General features: G+C 49.0%; 1 protein-coding gene across 11 annotated transcripts in view; it reads right to left on the minus strand.

Annotated features, from left to right (window-relative positions):
• The window catches only part of POC1A (POC1 centriolar protein A), an 81,861-nt gene that overhangs the window by 30,719 nt on the left and 38,319 nt on the right, over window positions 1–12,823 (minus strand). The window contains exon 10 of one of the 11 annotated variants that reach the window (XM_033209494.1): window positions 5,226–5,432. The exons of 8 other annotated variants lie outside the window; for them this stretch is intronic. In XM_033209494.1, coding sequence (XP_033065385.1) covers window positions 5,280–5,432 — 153 coding nt within the window. In that variant the 3' untranslated portion in view covers window positions 5,226–5,279. Of the gene's footprint in view, window positions 1–5,225; window positions 5,433–8,703; window positions 8,916–10,580; window positions 10,719–12,823 lie in introns of those variants that run through there. 2 more of the 11 variants (XM_033209532.1, XM_033209512.1) reach the window with 2 other exon arrangements.

The following is a 12,823-nucleotide window of genomic DNA, read 5'->3' on the forward strand; positions in this document are numbered from 1 at the left end:
GAATATGTAACTGTATAATTTCATTTATATCATATTCTAAAAAATACAAACTAATCTATAGTGACAGAAAGCAGATTAATGATTGCCTGGGGCTGGGGGTAAAGTGAGTAGATTGACTACAGAGAGGCAAAAGAGAACATTTTGGGATGACGGAAAGATTCTATATCTTGATTGTGGTAGTGGTTACATGACTGTATCTGTCAACACTCAGAGAACTGTTCCCTTTCTAAAATGGTGAATGTTACTATTTGTAAATTATAAAGCCCAACTAAAAACAAAAAACATGTGGTTACAACTGAAATGTCCTCAGGGGACCAACCTACCCATCACAAGACACAGTTGACACCACCCATCACTGCCACTCTGCACTCAAGGTGAAAATCACCAGCTCTCCACTGGCCATTACCAATGGGCCAAACCCAAGGCTGAAGACCCCAGGTGAGACCTACAAGGTCCACCATCAGTCTGGGAATTACAGTTTCCAAATGCAGAGCCAGAGTCATAACTCAGTGCAGTTCAATTTCCAAAGCCCCAGTTTCCCAGTGGAATTCAAGAGAGCAGCAGAGATTCCCAGGCAAGGTTTCCCAAGCAGCAGACACGCAGTCCATGGAGTGTCAGGCCTCCGCTGCTTAGGAGTCTGTACACAGCTTGGCAGTCAGGAGCAAGGTCTGCACACACCTGGTCAGTAGGCTGGAGCTTGAGCAGAGATGAAACACACCCCTCTTGGGGGGGTGAAATGGACAATTCTTAATACCTGCTCAAGGTGGAACTTTCTACTTTTTTTAAATTTCTAACACTGGACCATGCCCTTTGCCCAGTCTACTCCTGAAACTGAAACTCTGTAACAAACAAAAGCGTCCAGGAACTGGTCCAAAGCTTGATTCTAGGCAAGAGAGGGGAGAAGGTGACCTGGGGCCAAGAGCTGGGCTATCTCACTCACCCTTCCTGTACAGACCCAGGTGAACAGCATGTCTGGCCACCGCTCACTGAAAACCAAGGCACGTCACTACATTTCCAAAGCAGGGCTGCCCTGTGCAAAACTGGAAGAAATGGACACAAACACACTCCTATGATTAAATCTTTTCAACTGAATCTTTGATTGAACTGTTCACTGTATAGCCTGCTAAGTGCAGAGAAGGAGACTCACAGACACAGATGTTTCTTAGTCCTGGCCTCAAGTCTTTGACAATTTGCGTTCATGAAAAGTTGACAGGCATCCATGTCTGTCTACCTCCATGTTTGCTAAACCTGCCCCTAGGGAGGGAAGCAGGGAACACACTGAGCTCACTTGGATTCAGCCTCATGTCCATCTTCTCAAGAGGAAAGGCACAGGTGTTTTCTCAAATTAAAGCTCAAAAGCAGCCTATACTGAATTCATCACACATACCTGCAGACTAGATACACTACAGTCTTATTTGCCCTGTAATTTAGGGTTCTGGCCTAGAATCCAGCAGGAGAAGAAACTTCTGATTCCAAACATAGCCCTGAACCCAAGGGAAATTCTGGTTTCCTAAAACCATCTAACTTTTGGCCATCCTGCCAGTCCTGCCTCCAGGCAGCCTGAGTGTGAGGGTGGGGTTTGGCCCCACCGCTGGCTTTCATCTAGGGGCTATGAACATGCAAGGTGCCTTTTCACATTCCCCATGCCAGACTGTGAGTAGGGCAGGTGCTGGGTCATTTCTGAAAGTTCAGGCCAGGAGTGGTGGCTCATGCCTGTAATCCTAGCACTTTGGGAGGCTGAGGCAGGCGGGTCACGAGGTCAGGAGATAGAGACCATCCTGGCCAACACAGTGAAACCCCGTCTCTACTAAAAATACAAAAAAGTAGCTGGACATGGTGGTGGGTGCCTGTAGTGCCAGCTACTTAGGAGGCTGAGGCAGGAGAATGGCGTGAACCCAGGAGGCGGAGCTTGCAGAAAAAAAAAAATGTTCAGAGACATGGGGCCTGGAAGTCCACACAGCAACCTCCAAACCAAATCAGATGTTCCACAACTACAGATCACAGTCAGGCCTCAGAGCCACCCCTTGACCTCAGGCCCCTGCCGATGGGAAACCAACATGGTGTCCTTTGGACTGAAACTTGTGAAGGGGCCAGGTGTGATGGCATGTGCCTGTAGTGCCAGCTACTCATGAGGCTGAGGTGGGAGGATTGCTTGAGCCCAGGAGTTGGAGGCTGCACTGAGCTATAATCCAGTCTGGGTGGCATTGTGAGAGATCCTATTTCTAAATAAATAAATAAAATAAAAATCGCAAAGGGGTTGAAGGGTGGGTCTAAAATGAAGGATGGGGAATCTGCATGCCTGACCAACCCCTGGATTCCAGGCCTTGTCACACACAGAACCAGGACCACCTGGTTCCCAGGACCACAGGTCATCTCACAGTCCCCTCTCAGAAAGTGGTCCCTTTGAGGCAGGGATCACAGGTGCCTGTCATCCTATTTCACCCATGTTGCTCACATGTAGGAGATGCTGTATGCACAAACCAAGACTCCGTTCTCCTCATCCAGACCCATGGCAAGACGGAGGAGCTGCCCCGGGGCTGTGACGGCCACCCCTGGGCTTAACCCCCATCAATCTGCTGACTCCCCAGCAAGCACTGGAATGCTCTGCAGGCATTTCCAAGAATTTTCCCCCACACAAAGGGGTGATTCTTCAAAACAGTGCAAGGATTGTCTTGATAGGCAAGAAATGGCAAGTTATTTGGTGTCCGACACGCCCCCAGGAGGAAGTTGATCTGGGAGGTCTATCTTACTGAAGTGACACACACAGGTGAGGGAAGCTGGGGAGAAGAGAGTGAGATGAATCAGGGAGGTGACGGCTAAGTGACTTCAAACCGGTAGAGACCGTGAGGAAGCAGCAAGAACATGCCTTGGCACAGTGCGGTTCCTTCCCTGGAGGGGTTCAGAGGGGGCTGGAAAACAACCCCAGCCTTTAGGGGCTGGAGCCCTCCAGGTCATCACACTTGTTACAGTGAGAAATGCACATGAGGGTGGGGGACAGCGAGGTGGAGCCGGGTTTAGGAACACAGAGGAGGGGCAGGGCTGCATGGTGGAGGCTAGGAAGCCTCAGGAAGAAGCAGGTCCATCCTGGGCCAGGCCCACACTCCTGCTGAGTCTGTTCTGGAGTTCCTGGAGCAGATGCACCTCTGGAGCATCCTCAGAAACCACCACATAGGCAAGCAGGCAACCCACCTTGCCCAACACCTGTGTGGGAGCATTCCCTCTCAACACACTAGTGCTCCCTTGAGGGCGGCTCTGGTTCAGTTCAGCTCCACAAACACTCCCAAGGGCTCACTATGAGCTGGTGCTGAGTATCTCAGGGTTACCTACCCCTACCTGGAGACAGAAATGCCTACCCTCCCACAGCACACACTTGAACCGAGGTACCATGGGAAGGAGATCAAGGATTCCAATAAAGCCCAAGTGCTGACTGTAGATTTTTTTTTTAAATTAAACTGGTTTGAACTAATTTTAGAATTGGAGAAAAGTTGCAAAAATAGTACAGAGAATTTCCATATATCCCTCTGCCAGTGTTCATGTCTTATATAACCATAGGACAATGATCAGACCAGGAAACTAACACTGTGACAATACCATTAACCAAAATAGGGACCCCATTTGAACTTCACCAGTTTTTCTGCTAATGTCCTTAGATCCTGATGTTCCAGAATCCTAGCGATGCATTTATTACGTATTTAGCCTCCTCCCATCTGTGTCAGTTCCTTAGTCCTCCCTTGTCTTTCATGACCTTGACATTCTGAAGAATATTGATCAGTTACTTTATCAAATGTTCCTTGACTTGGGTTTTATCATTAGACTCAGGTTATAAATGTTGGACACCACCAGAAAAGTGATGTGCACAGTGTCACAGGGTTCCTGTGGAAGGGCTTATTACAGGGAATGTTGACCTTGATCAGTGGTGACACTGACCTCTCTGCCAGGTTTCTCCAATGCAAAGTTACTATCTTTCCTGTGTAGTTAATTTTTGGGGACTGTGGATTTTTGAAAGGGAATGTGTTGCTGTCATTACAAACTCTGTGTGTCAGCTCCGCTTGCAGCTGCCCCACAGATGAGGCATCTAATGAAGACGAGTGGCAGAGCCGACATCTCTGGGAGACGCCGCAGCTCTCAGTGACAAAGAGGAACAGTAGCGGTTTATTTATAGATCCACTTGAAGACAGCTCATTGTAACTACTGGAGTTGAATTTTTAAAACCTCGGAACAAAGGCTGGCTATTTTAAACTCTCCTTGCACTTAGTTCAATGGAGAGTGTTAGAGCCACCAACCACACCCCAGGCATCACTCCCAAGCTCCGTAATTCATACTTTGTGCAGCATCACAGGACACTAGCAAAGCCTGCCAAGACAGATAAACAGGACTGGCTCTGCCCAACCCGCAGAAGCAGCAGCCCTCAGATCAGCCAGAGCCCTCCACCAGCAGCCCCACAATTCCCAGGGAGGAGTTGCAGGAGGCAGTGTTCCATGGGTCAAACAGCCTCTCCTTTCCTGGAAAATGAAGTTGCAGACAGCTGTTATGAACCAAGGTTACATCACCTCTTCCCTTCCCTCCCCCTGCAGGCTTCAAAGACAGCCAGTGCCCCCCAGCGGATGCCTGCCCCAAGATAGCTGGCAGTAGCTGGCCCACCTGTGCCTGACCCACCTCCAGGAAGGAGCGAGGAGCTCACAGTACCAAACTCTCCTGGAGGACATCAGGAGAGTGGTGTGAGCCCAGACGCACCCTCTTCCCCAAGCCCAAGACAGTCCCAGGCCAAAGTCCCCTCGGCTACTCCATCTACCAGAACCATGGGTGGGGGAAGGCGGGGCAGAGAACACGGGTTTTTCTCAAAGCTTCCCACATCCTTATTTGAACAATGACACAATGTGGGAAAACGTGAATGTGGACTAGATATTTGATATGAAGGAACTATTAATTTCATCGGATGTGATAAGAGCACTGCTATTATATAACCAAGAAATGGCCTTATTTGGAGTAAAAAATGACATATCTGGGATTTTTAAAACTACTCAAACTCTTCTTTAAAATGTGGGGGAAACAGATGAAATGAGATTAGCAGAATGTTGAAGCTAGGTGAGCGGTACATGGGGTTTGTTACATTCTTCTATCTTTTGTGTTAGCTTAAAATTTCCACAATACAAAGGTTTTTCTGTTTTGTTTTGTTTTGTTTAATTAAAAAAAAAAAAAAAAAACTTCCTGGTGACCGAAAGGAGCTATGGAGCTGAGGCCAGGCGAGCGGGACTCCAAGAGGAAGCTCAGCCACAGGATCACTCCCACTCTGGCATCCTGGGATTTGCAAGCATGGGAGGCAGATGACTTTGTCTAAGTCCACGGAACGTTCTGACCAGCCTTTGGCACTGCCACAGAGAAAGCCCCTGATGGCAACGAGTACTCAGCGAATCCTGCAGCAATGTCTGGACCTTCAAAGAAACTAATTGTAAGATAATCTCCATGGAAACCATCTATTCTGATTTTTTTTCCATGGCAACCAATAAGAACATAAACACAAGCACTATCCAACACCCTTACACCACATGGCAATGCTGCTGTCCAATCTGGAAAATATAAACCACAAAGGATTTTTTTCCATTTAAATTGAAAAGAAGTTCTGAAACTTCTAGTCTAGGCATGCAGACTCTACCACCCTCTGTTGCCCCGCCACTGCCCACACCACCCCATGTCATCTGCCCCCCCGAAACTGACAAATAAGGCCAGAAGGCAGCTTCCTTCTTTTAGTCTGAGACCATCAAAAATGCCAAAAGAAAGACAGCCCGCCTCTAGCCTCACACACTCAACTTCTGCTGCCCACAGACGTGAGAATGCTTTGACTTCCTGAGCATTTTTTATGTGCCAGACACATACTGGGCACCATGGCAAGAGCAAGGCCCCAGCCCTCCAGGGAGACAAGTTAGGTCTGTAAATAACAGACAACAGGAGACGAAGACTGCTCCAGGCAGGAGAGTGCTCCAGGCAGGTGGAGCAGGAAGAACTCACCAGCTGCCGGCCTCCCAACGAAGGCTGCATGGAGGAGGTGCCATCTGGAAAGAGACTAAAAGGATGAGTGCAACCCCACTAGGAGCAGTGAATGGTGGCCCCAAGAATCACAGTCAGACTTCAGCGACAGGCTTACTTCTACCTGTGGCTCATTTATTTCATGTTCAGGTTTCGGAGCTTAAAAAAATAGAATGAGGCCGGGCATGGTGGCGCAAGCCTGTAATCCCAGCACTTTGGGAGGCTGAGACGGGCGGATCACGAGGTCAGGAGATCGAGACCATCCTGGCTAACACGGTGAAACTCCGTCTCTACTAAAAAATACAAAAAACTAGCCGGGCAAGGTGGCGGGCGCCTGTAGTCCCAGCTACTCGGGAGGCTGAGGCAGGAGAATGGCGTAAACCCGGGAGGCGGAGCTTGCAGTGAGCTGAGATCCGGCCACTGCACTCCAGCCTGGGCGACAGGGCGAGACTCCGTCTCAAAAAAAAAAAAAAAAAAAAAGAAAAGAACAAAATAAAAGGGAAGAAAGATCCTTAAATGCCAAAGCCCTCAGTTCTTGTCCACCCTCTCTGCTTTACAGCAAACAATTGTTACAAGACTCTTCTTGTAGCCTCTGTAGGCTCTCCTGTGGAGAGGTGATGATGGGGCTCTAGATTGCCTGTCATCACCATCGGCAAAACGGCAGTGTCATAGCAGTGGCCCCAGTGTGTGAAGCAAAAGGTCCTTCGAGGCATGCAGCCTGGCTCTGCCTGGGACCATGTGTGCCTTGTAGGAAAGCATCACTGTTCAGACTCCACTTTATGTCCTGTGACTCAGGTTCATTTCCTCACACGCACATGTGGAATCTCCAATGACCCCAAGCCCAAGCTTTGGTTGCCAGGGGAAAAGGAAAACCCCAAACAGTTCTGGAACTCTTGAAAGAGATAATGAAGCTCTCAAAGGAGTGTGTGTGCCTGGGCTTATGTGCCAAATGTGTACTGATGCATGCAGAGCTGGACCCAAGGGCCTCCAGCCTTTGTCTGGATTCCTGAGTCAGGCTGCTCTGTCTTCCTGATCCTGTGATGTCTTAATATGCTTTTCCCTAGATGTCTGAGAACACACCTCCCATTGGTTAAGTCATGAAATAAACCTTCCATCCTCAGCATCATGCAACTCTCCTCTGGAGAGGAACCTACTTCCTTTTAGAATGGGAATTTTTCTAGTGACAGGAAACACCATCAGCCCCTCAAGGGGGCAGTTCAGAGAAGCGAGTTCTGGCTTCCACTCCAACCTTGCCACCTCTAACCTAATCGCTGTTTCAGGGCTTGTCTCTGCTCTTGCTACCTGGAGGCACCTCTTCAAGAGGCTCTGCAGGCCGGGCACAGTGGCTCACACCTGTAATCCCAACACTTTGGGAGGCCAAGGCGGGCAGATCACCAGAGGTCAGGAGTTCATGACAAGCCTGGCCAACATGGTGAAACCTTGTCTCTACTAAAAGTACAAAAATTAGCCGGGTGTAGGCGCCTGTAATCCCAGCTACTCGGGAGGCTGAGCCTCAGCAGAAGAATCTCTTGAATCAGAAGGCAGAGGTTACAGTAAGCCGAGATCACACCATTGCATTCCAGCCTAGGCAAGAAAGGCGAGACTCCGTCTCAAAAAAGAAAAAAAAAAAAGGCTCTGCAAATAAGACCTTCATCTGGGGTTCAAATGTTAAGCCATATACACCCAAGTCACCTCTGGCTCAGAGACTCTCATCCATCTGCTTCCCTAAAGCCTAGCAGGCTGTCTGGAGGATGGGAGCTGGCCTAGGCATCCACATCTGCAGGGTGAGAAGTGGGAGACAGGACACCAAGACAGCAGGGGAGACACCAAGGATAACACAGGAGACAGGTGGCCTGGAGAACACAGATCCAAGAATAGGTGACTGGACTAATGGCAGGAGTACTAAGGGGCAGGACAGGAGCTGGGACAGAACAACAGGCCTGGCAGAGGCTCACAGCAGAGCCACAGCGAGTCCCATCTTCCTTACTACTGATGTCCTCAGCTGGTAATAAAACCACATGCCTGCCTGTCTGGTTGTAAACAGAGCCTTGGTAGGTGCCTTTGGGTTTAAAAGGCCTACGGGGCAGCACTGGGCTTTCTTTCTTGCTTTCTTTCTTTTTCACAAAGGGTCTCACGTTGTCACCCAGGCTGAAGTGCAGGGGTGCAATCATAGTTCACTGTAGCCTGGAACTCCTGGGCTCATGCAATTCTCTCGCCTCAGCCCTGAATAGCTGGGACTACAGGTGCATGCCACCAGGCCTGGCTGGGCTTTCTTTAAACAGTGCACTGAGATTAGAACCAAAGTTGGCTGGGCGTGGTGACTCACACCTGTAATCCCTGCACTTTGGGAGGCCAAGGTGGGTGGATCACCTGAGGTCAAGAGTTCAAGACCACCTGGCCAACATGGCGAAACCCCATCTCTACTAAAAAAATACAAAAAATTAGCTGGGTGTGGTGGTGCATGCCTGTAATCCCAGCTACTCGTGAGGCTGAGGCACGAGAATTGTTTGAACCCCAGAGGTGGAGGTTGCAGTGAGCCAAGATCACGCCACTGCACTCTAGCCTGAGTGACAGAGCAAGAGTCTGTTTTAAAAAAACAAAAACAAAAACAAAAACAAACAAACACACAAAAAAGAACCAAGGTCATACCCTTTTCCTCTTCTGGAAAGCAGCAGACTACAGTGGGCTGCGAGGGACACTGATTTTCTGATTGCCTCTCCCAAGCTGTACCCATGACGAGTCATAGAAACTTCGAAGATAAAGAGACTTTCTTCTTCCCCTAATTCCCTTGCCCAGGATGCCATGGTCACAATAGGCTAGACTGTTTTCCAAAAGACCAGTGGTTCTCCAAGTGAGTTCCTGGATCGGCAGCATCAGTATCACCTAGAAATCTGTTAGAAATGTGAATTCCCTATTAAATCGGATACTCTGGGTATGGGGCCCAGCAAGCTGTGTTTTAACAAGCCCTCAGAGTGAGTCTGAGGCACACTAAAGTTTAAGAACCGCTGTAGGAGGCTTACTATGATGACCGTCAAATGTTGAAAGGCCTGTCTCTTCACTGTCACTGCCTGGGAAGCCCAACTAGCATCACCTAATGGATTTCTGCAAATGCTGTCCTCATGCTTATCAAAGGCAACTCCTCCCTCGTGGGAAACATAGTACTTATTTAACATGTACCTGGCAATAACGTCAGTGGTAGCCTCTGGAAGAAAAAGGAGCTGGGACCCTGCCCTGGGCCTGGGTGGCCCCACTTCCAGGAGCACTGGCATCTTTGGTACTCCTGGATCTTGCAAACTCCACATTACTCACACAGCCACTGGCCAAAGGTGCTCTGTTCTACAAAACTGTAGTTTGGGGCTGGGCACAGTGGCTCACGTCTGCAATTCTAGCACTTTTAGAGGCTGAGGTGGGTGGATCACCTGAGGTCGGGAGTTCAAGACCAGCCCAGCCAACATGGTGAAACACTGTCTCTACTAAAAATACAAAAGTTCCCCAGTGTGGTAGCGCACACCTGTAATCCCAGTTACTCAGGTGGCTAAGGCAGAAGAATCGCTTGAACCCGGGAGGCAGAGGTTGCGGTGAAGCGAGATTGCACCACTGCATTCTAGCCTGGGTGACAAAGAGAGACTCCATCTCAAAAAACAAAAACAAACAAAAAAACAAACAAAAAACAAAACCTGTAGTTTGGTAACAAATATTACAAATATTGAATCTTCTTTATTTTTAGTATCCACTCTATTCACACGGAAACTAAGAAACCCAGAGCACTTTCCACGAATTCTATTGAGATAAAGGTGGAGGAAAATGCAACCCGAGTATGAAAGGGGGCATCTTATCTGGCAACCTCTGCCATCCTAAAGCAAAGGCTGCTGTGGCCTCTCTTCTGCAGGAAGGTCCTTTGCAGAGTGAGCCCATGAAATGAAAAATGCACAAAGGATGCAATGTAGACTGCTGGGGAGAAATTGGGTGCAGAGAATGGAGACAACTTGCGTGACGTTACAGGAGACACCACCTCAGGCTGGGTCCCAGACTCGGCTCAGACCAACACACTGGGGCAGCGCAGCTCTTACTGCCAACTAAGTTCTTGAAGTGGCTCCCAGAACCAGAAGTTTCTAGTATCCACCTTCCACCTTCCTAGTGGGGCTGCCTGAAAATCCTTTCCAGGAAAGACATTCTTGTAAGCTGCCTCTCCTCATACGAGGAAGGTGCCTAGCCAGATCCCTGGCATCCCCCATGCTGTGCACAGCCCCAGTACATCCCACGTAATCTGGAGATGCCCCACAGAACTGGAACCAGGGGTCTGCAGGGGGATTACACGGAGGAGTAAAAGGGAGGTGCACTTGACAGAGCATTGTGGGAATGTAGACACCAGGAGACCCTGAAGCAGCACTGACAGGGGTCCACACACGAGCGTGCACATGCATACACACAGGGGAAGGCACAGTTATCTGTCTCAGGGTGAGGATGCTGGGCTCCTTTTTCCCAGTGAGAAATGAGGAGACTCCCCCTTGCTCTTTTCCAGTCAGGGGTCTTTTATTAGTGTTCCTGCACGTCAATCCCAGGGACAAGGACTTGGCTGGGGCCCAGGCTATTCACCAACAGGTCACCTCTGGGCTCAAAGTTCCTCCTCTGTGTGGCATAGGGGGCAGGAATGAATTTCCCCCAGGAGCCAGAGATGGGCCACCTGGTAAGTCCTAGGAAACATGAAAAAGAAAGTCCCCACTGTTCCCAAGTCATCCCATAAAGCCTGGCCCTGGCAAAGCCCCACAGTAGCCACATGAGGTGGAATGGTGCCCCTTAGAAGAGGGTCTGCTTTCCCATTTCCACCAAGCTCTCATTTACACCGATAAAAAGGACTGTGGGCAATGCCGGCTATTCAGCCAAAGGGTGTGAGCAAAGTGAGAGCCACAACACATTAATAGGCACATCTTGACCCCCAGAGATGCCCCGAGCCCAAGGGAACGGGCAGCTTGAGGCATTGGGGGTTTGGTCCCCATGAAGCCATGCCTTTTCCAAGTTGGATAACTTGCCTGGGCATCTTCCGACCTACCTGCAGCAGGCAGAAAGCCAGGAGTTCCCTTTAATAGTTTTTTTTTTTTTTTTTTTTTTAAGAGATGGGGTATTGCTACATTACCAGGCTGGTCTTGAACTCCTGGGCTCAAGCCAGCCTCTTGCCTCAGCCTCCCAAAGTGCTGCGATTACAGGCGTGAGTCACTGCATCCTACCCGCTTTAATGGTCTTGAAAAAATTAGGTGCCAGGATTGGGGTCAAGTGGAGAAGGAAGAGGCTCCTCTCTAAGACATACAAATCTGGGGTTCATTCCTGCTCCAAACACCCACAACACCACTCTTGCTAAGAATCCCTTGAACCCACACTTCTCCCCTCTACAGAAAGCGAATGCCAGACCATAAATCTGTGTTCTCATGAAGCGACCCAAGTCCTCCCAAGTGAGAAGCAAATCTGCTGCAAGGTCTGAGGGCTTGTGTCCCCTACAATTCCTGTGTTGAAATCCTAACCCCAAAGTGATGGTATTAGGAGGTGGGGCCTTTGGGAGGTGATTAGGTCATGTGGGTGAAGCCATCAGGTTTGGATTAGTGCCGTTATGAAAGAGACCCCAGAGATCTAGTTAGCCCCTTCCACCATGTGAGGACACAGTGAGAAGGAGCCATCTATGAAGCAGAAAACAAACCCTCACCAGACACTAAACCCACTGATGCTTTGCTTGGACTTCCCAGCCTCCAGAACTGTGAGAAATAAAATTTCTATATTTATAATCTACCTAGTCTATGGTATTTTATTATAGCATCCTGAGCAGACTAACACATAATCTATGAGGCAAGGGATGAGAAAATAAATACTTAACCAATATAATGTACATTATTTGGGTGATGGTTACATTAAAAGCCTAGACTTCACCCCTACACAATATACCAGGTAACAAAACTGCATTTGTACTTCTGAAATATATAAGAATAATTTTTAAAAATCTATGAGGCAGGTGAGGTGGAAATGGGTTCCCTCTCCCTGCTTCTCCAACCCTCTAATTCCTCAGGCAAGGCACCTGGAGTGAGAATTCAGATCTTAAAAATCCACAGGCACCCAGGGACCCCTAAATCCACAGCATAAGGGAAGCTCTAGTGCCAAGAATCTCTGGGCCAGGAATCAGGGTCCCACGAATCCCTAAGTGAAGCCCACCCCTGTGGCAGTGCCCCAAAATAGAAATGTGAGAGCTGAAGGACGGGCACAGGAGGTGGCTGGTGCTTTACCCTCAGCATCAGAGGAACTAGGAAGAAGAAATAGGCCATCCTTCAGCACGAATGAGGCTCAGGTCAGATGTTCTCAACTGACCCAGCCCCCTCTTCCAGAGGACAGTTCAAGCACTGAGGCTCTGGGGGTCCTGGGCATCTTGTCCTGAGGATTCCTGGGGCAGAAGGAAAACTGTTTCCACCCACTCACAGATCTGCTCTCTCATCTGAGAGCACAGAGGACTTGGGTCTGCCATCAGGAAACACAATTTTGATGCCTGCAAGGGTCTAAAAACCTCACTGTCCCTCACTACGATGACCTGCAGAGAGGGGTCAACATGGAAAATTGTAAGTGCTCCCATTCTTGCCCACTGTCCCTCACCCTAGCAAGTTTTGAACACATAATCTCCTGGATTGGCTTTCAGTCAGGGAGGGGAAAAGAACCCTTTTTTAAAACAGCTAAAGCTTGGTGGGGCAGGCATGGTAGTTCACACCTATAATCCCAATGCTTTGGGAGGCGGAGGCAGGAGGACTGCTTGAGCCCAGGAATTTGA

The sequence above is a fragment of the Trachypithecus francoisi genome, unplaced genomic scaffold (assembly GCF_009764315.1).
Source record: "Trachypithecus francoisi isolate TF-2019V2 unplaced genomic scaffold, Tfra_2.0 Lachesis_group0, whole genome shotgun sequence".
NCBI classification, from domain to species: Eukaryota; Metazoa; Chordata; class Mammalia; order Primates; family Cercopithecidae; genus Trachypithecus; species Trachypithecus francoisi.